We start from the raw sequence: 6,439 nt of genomic DNA, 5'->3' as shown, positions 1-6,439 counted from the left end.
ACCACTCGCAAAGATTGCCCATTCATGGAAAAAGAAATAGCCCAGGTCATTAATAATCTCACTCATGGAAAAGCACCATGATATGACGGTGTCGATAATCTAGTTCTAAAAACAATAAACAAGAATTTCGTGACCTTTCTCAAAGAGTACTTCAACAAATGTCTTTTAATAGCAAATTCCTGGATCCTTTTAAAATGAGCAATACTATCCTCTAACAGACCCTAAATTAACCACATCCTATAAACCAATAGCTATCTTGTCTACAATAGGAAAAGTACTCACAAAGCGTCTTAATTATTTTCTAGAATCAAATAAATTCATCAACGATAGCCAGTTCAGTTACCGTGAAGGAAAATCCGTAGATGCTGCCCTTAAAAATCTTGTAAAAATGAAGGAAAAATGGAAAAAGACAATATGCTGGTACTTTCAGTAGACACCAAAGAGGCATTTGATAATATGCAACGCCATTCAATGATCAATAAACTCCAATACCGAAAAAATATTTAAAAAAAAACATCTTCGAAAACTTGCTACATACTAGAAAGATAATCCTCAACACACAAGAAGTCTGGACGTTGATGGAACGAAGACAACGTTGCCCCCCAATGATCGTGCAATGGTCCAGCTCTATGGAATTTAGGGCGAACGATCTGCTTAATAAAATCTTACCTGTTTACACAACTATTCAAGCATTCGCCGACGATTTTGTTCTGGTTATTAAAGCTAAAATAAAGACAGAAAACTCAAGAATCAATAGCACAATTTCATATTCTTTGTTGGAATAAAGAATTTAGAAATCTCGACGGGAAATCCTACTTTATACTCTTTAGCAAATGGACTACAGAATCCAGAATCTTTTGGCAGGGTGAAAGAATAAAGCAGGCACACGCCATTAAATATCTAGATGTCCATATCGACGACAAGTTGAACTGGAGCACCCAACTCAAACATTTAGCAATTAAAACGTAATAATTCAGTTTTTAAAAAATAATTGGCAATCACTGAGGAGTAACACTTTGACAGTGAAAATTCTTTTACAGGATTGCCATTGAAAGGATTCTAGCACATGGAGCAGGAGTGTGGTGCCTCCATCCTACAATAAAACTATCAAGAAAGTTTTCCTCAATCCAAAGAGGCTTTATCTTAGCAATTACAGGAGCTTACAAGCCCAGGCCTACAGCAGTACTTCAAGTGATCCTTGGCTTATCTCCATTTAATCTTCAGTTCCAGATGGAAGCAAGAATAACTGAACTGTACAAGCTCCGTCGAATTGTAAGTGATATACTACACATTAACCCAGATGAATACGAATATGTCCTGCGTATGTACTGTTCTTCATTGGACACGGCCCGTTGCCGATATACCTACACAGATTCCATCTAGCCAACCCTAATTACTGTAGCTGTGGGGAGATAGGATCCAAAATTCACTATGTCACCGACTGCATACTAACATTATGCCACCGAGTGCATGCCAGAAACAAGCCTCGAGGAAGAATGGTATAGGAGAGTTACATCAAATATATTTTCTTTCGTCAAGATCCACACTATAATAAATCATATTCACGAATACCAAGACCTCTTGAAGACCACTCAATAGCTAAGACCAAAATGCCACTCATCAAAAACAGTTTGAATTCTTCTCTTGTAACTGTAATACCCCACAGAACCAACTTACTCCGCTCTCACAAAGGAAAACAGAAATCAAAACCGTAGGACTCAGACAGTAGTAACAGGTTTCTATTCTATATACAATGTTTATTTATATATTTATCTATGTCATATAGATGTTTACAATTATAATTATCCTTTTTTTATTATTTTTTGTTTGTTTCTTCTTTTCTCTTCAATTAGTAATCTCTGTTTAGTTTACCCACAGTTAACGACCTCAAAAATGTAGAGAGGTTGCGTCTTAAGTTTCTCTTTAAGTTCAACCCATTGTGAATATTTGTTTTTAAGTATTTTTGTTCCCTTCATTTAATTATTATTTTGTTAAAACATTAAATATAGCTGTCCAGAATGTTCGATGGGATTTTTGGGGAGATCCCTTGGATGGTTAATCGTATCTTTTCGTTCCATTTTGTGCACGTCTAACCGGTTAGATAACTCATTGTTATAATCACCGAGAGCACAGGGTGGCATTATGCTATGTACCAGAAAATATTTCAGTTTAGAAAAGTTATCAAATTTTATATATTATATGAGACATGAATAAGTTAAAAATGATAACTTATGCACGCTTGGGTTCAAAGAAGAGATTAGAATTTTAATGCATTTCAAAACTTTATATCTTTGTGTTAACAAAAAATAAATATAGAGCGCAGCTGCGGCGTGAACCTGATTGATGCCGGAAACAAATGAAGTTAAGGCTGGATGCATCGTAATATTGTTTATAAGGTAACGTGCTGAATCATCGCTCTAACCTCATCAATAAACCTCATCAATCAACCATTATTTATAACAATATACAGTATATTCATATTTTATTCAGATATAAAAGTTTCATACTTGAATAATATAAGTTTAAATGCTTTTTTTTGTTTTGTTTTTTGATTATATTCACTCCATTTAGCATGTCTTGATTTTTAATTAGTGCATGCTTTTATGACAGTGCACATATCTTTGTTCTCATTTATGTAATACAGAACTTGGAAGTTCAGAGCTTTGTATTATAGGGTGAAAGGAAGGACTGAAGTTAAATAGTACAATAGTGGCTTCGCTTCTAGAACCAATTTGGTAATGTGTACCTGCTGTGTTTGCGAAGGGATTTTCAATCGCCTTCTAATGATTTTTCTGCTTGTTATACTGATCATCATATAAAAACATACGAAACATATTCTTATCCTATTTGTAAGGAATGTTGACTAGATCATAAGTGATCCATGATAAACCGGCAACATTTCTCAGCATGCCCTGCTAGCTTGAAAAAGTGTTGGCTGGTAAAAATGAGCAGTTAATTCGATCACGAATTTCAGAACTCGGTTTTCTGAGATCCAATCTATTCGTTACATTACACTTTTGGAAATGACGAGGGAAAATAAATGCGATTAAGGGATTTCATTTTTAATATTAATGTGTTCAAGATACTTTTTTTGTAATAAATTGATTATTGTTTAGAGCTTTGTTTCCTTTTTTCCTAACTTCGAATTTTGTCACTAGCTGGCGTTGTAAGTGGTTTCATTGTGTAATTTATAGCTACTTTATTATACCTTGACAACAAGACTCTAGCTATTTTAGTTTTTAAGATAAGAGAGATGGGGTCGCTTATATATATAACAGATATATTTCGATACTTGATTTAACCTTACCTTAAATAACCAATGCTGTTTTTTAAAACTACTAATTTTGAGGAGAAGAGAATTAAACGAAACATTTGGTACTTTTATGCATTAAAATGAAAGCTACATTTTCATAAAGTAAAATACAACAGTTTTAAGATATATTATGTTTCAATTTTTTATTTCATTTTTCAAACATACAATAGAAAATTGCAAACATTGCTTGATAACGAGTTTTAACAGTGTACTATATTGCACTCATTCACTTGCCACCACCAACTGCTCTTTACAGACGAGCATTCTCTGCATGCTTCAGCTTCTTTTTGAACCTTGGCCCATACTTCATCAGCAAACTTTCTGAAGAATGAAGCTGGACTATTGGATAGAACGAATTTTGTCAAGAAGACTGATCCTCTTGTAGCCAAAGCTAATTTTGCCAAATCCCCTTTGGGATAATCTAAAAATGCAGTTCCGTTTTTTGTTGATGAAGGTATAATGTGGCCATCTTCTCTTACTCCAAACACTTTCGAACCTTTTTCAATAGAAGAATAGCTTGACAACGTGTAAACGGAGATTCCGTTTTTTTCCATATTCTGCTGTAGATCACGAATTGCCTTTTTGTTCCTACTCTGCAAAAAAAAATTACAAAATGCGGTAAATTTAGAAAAACTGGAATTTTTTTTTTTAATTTTAAGAACAAGAAGCAACGGATTTTTTTGTTCTTGTAATAATAAAAGTAGACTAATTAAAATTGTGATTTAACCTCTATATTTCCATTCTCTATGTGGTTGCGCAAAGAAACTTAACTTCTAATGGGGAAAGTTTTCTTAACTTCTGATTCGAGGTTCTACCAAAATGCCGGAAAAAATCGATAAAACGAAGTCTCACTATTAAATATCTAGAATCATTCTTGATGAAAAGTTTAACTGGGCTGCACACATTAAACACCAAGGCATTAAGACCACACTCACTCACCAAAGAATTGCAAGAATAGCAAGAAAACCTGAGGTTCACACAAGAACATCGTAGGATATTATATTTCACTGAATCAGAGAGGATGATTCTCCAAATAACCACTGCTTGGGTTTCGAATATTACTTCTCGACTAAAGAAATTACTCTTGGCCATCAAAAAAAAAAAAACCTGTTATTTATCACAGGTGTGTATTATACCACCTCAACAAAAGCATTCAAACAATAACCAGAATATTGCCTCTTCTCATTAAACGGAACAAGAAGCTATTATGTTCGAGTGGGAAGTTTGAAAAGAAGAGGATATTCCTTGAAGAATCATTTCTTTCTGAAGAGCTCGAAGCCAAAGATACCTTTCTCAGATCACATCTTGCTAAATATGATCTCGACGATAAAAGTAACCTGTCTCCCACTATAATAGTTTCTGAAGGACTTAATATTTATACAGATGGCTCCAAATGCCTTCGTGGCTTTGTAGGATAGTATAAAGTTTGAATAGTCAAACAGCAATAAGAGAATAATGTGTTTCAAGTAGAGGTTTTGTCAAACATACATACATCTTGACATACTGCAGTCTGGAGTACTAACCTCTCCAGTCTCAACCATTTAATCTCTCAAAACTATTCTCAAATTAACTAAAACAATTCAAACTTTGCTCTCTCAACATAGAAACATAACTTTAAACTGGATAAAAGCTGATGATGGCCTCTCGGAAACGAAAAAGCTGACCACCTAGCTAGAAGCGTTGCGATTGAAGGAACTGCCACTGGTCTACAAAAACCAATAAATTATTTGAAGAAATCTTTAATAAATTTGTCTATGCAATCCTGACAGAGAGAATGAGAAGAAGGAACAACTAACTGTTTACAGTTTTGATACACAAAAAACTAAAAACATTTACTAATACCACTTACACAATGTAGCCCCGAATTTTTTGTAAGGCTCTAGGTACGAGGTTTTATTTATAACTGAATAGGGTCCGTTTCCGAGATATTTCGAAAAATTTGAGTGGCTGAGTCAAAAAATTGTTCATGCAGCCACGAAGGTTCACCCACTCATCAAACTACCTCGTGTCCTCTTACTATAAGCTACTGTTCCAAAACTCTTTCAAATGCTCGTAAAATGTTTTGATGTTTTCGACATTTTGTTTCAAATCTTCATGCAAGAAGTATTTAGTATCATATTAGAAGTATTTATTTTCCACACAAACTTTAATTTAAAATGAAATGGAATTGAAAAAATAATTAAATTATGGATTATGAAGCAGCAATAAAGAGTTTAAATTATTCTCTTTTTCTTAATGGGCTGAAAATTGTTTAATTAATAAATTTCGAAATATTTAGTATTTTATATCTGAATGCTCAATAATATTGATTCATATTTTTTATTTATTTCTAACACAACTCTGAGAATATTTTGATGATTATTATCTTAAAAAATCCTCATATTTTATGAAAATTTTAAAGTTTTATTTATAATTTTTTACATCTACCCGTTTCTCTCTCTCTCTCTTTATTTTGAGCTGCTGCTATGAAAAATTATATCAGCTTTTCTTCTATGGATGACAAATGATACCGATTCAATTTTCGGAAAATATTTAAATTTTAAATTTTGGAGATGTATAAAAAATTAAGTGGAAAGAAAATAATTTGAACTGTTTTTATTATCTATTAGAATTTTCTTACCTGTTTGTCTTTTGGTGTCAAAACGATGAAAATTTTGGAATGAAAAGTATCATAGCCCAAGACTTCTAATGCATATTCCAATGCTTCTAAAGTATCAGCATCTTTATCTCCTTCAAACAGCAATGTTTTCAATAAATCATCCAATACAATCTTGAGAGGTACCCACGAACTGCAATGATTAAAAAATATTGAAAATACAAATGTTAATTTGTTGACAAAATTCTATCGTAGATTTGGGAAAATATTTTATTGTGGAAATAATTGGAATCTGACTAAATAGGATCAAATCAAATGTATTACACACACACACACACACACACACACACACACACAAAAAAAAAAAAAAAAAAAAATGTAAGCTATCAGACACAAAAAGTCGAAGTATTAGACAAACCATCCATGAAATAATTTCAGTCAATGGTTTTGATCCGAGAAAAAATTTCAGTAACTTATTCTTGACATCTTTATTTCTGTCATGCTTTTCCGAATAGAATGCCTTTTTCCTC

General features: G+C 32.9%; 1 protein-coding gene across 2 annotated transcripts in view; it reads right to left on the bottom strand.

The window, feature by feature from the left end:
- Nucleotides 1-3,505: 3,505 nt before the first annotated feature.
- Nucleotides 3,506-6,439, bottom strand: part of LOC129958641 (uncharacterized) — a 90,312-nt gene continuing 87,378 nt past the window's right edge. For both annotated transcript variants that reach the window (XM_056071241.1, XM_056071242.1), the window contains exons 34-35: nt 5,934-6,102; nt 3,506-3,906 (exon numbers count right to left, since the gene is read on the bottom strand). In XM_056071241.1, the coding sequence (XP_055927216.1) occupies nt 3,514-3,906; nt 5,934-6,102 (562 nt within the window). In that variant the 3' untranslated portion in view covers nt 3,506-3,513. The remainder of the gene's footprint in view (nt 3,907-5,933; nt 6,103-6,439) is intronic.

This window comes from Argiope bruennichi, chromosome X1 (assembly GCF_947563725.1).
Source record: "Argiope bruennichi chromosome X1, qqArgBrue1.1, whole genome shotgun sequence".
NCBI classification, from domain to species: Eukaryota; Metazoa; Arthropoda; class Arachnida; order Araneae; family Araneidae; genus Argiope; species Argiope bruennichi.
The sequence above is the reverse complement of the archived record's forward strand: the minus strand, read 5'-3'. Positions and strand labels throughout refer to the sequence as shown.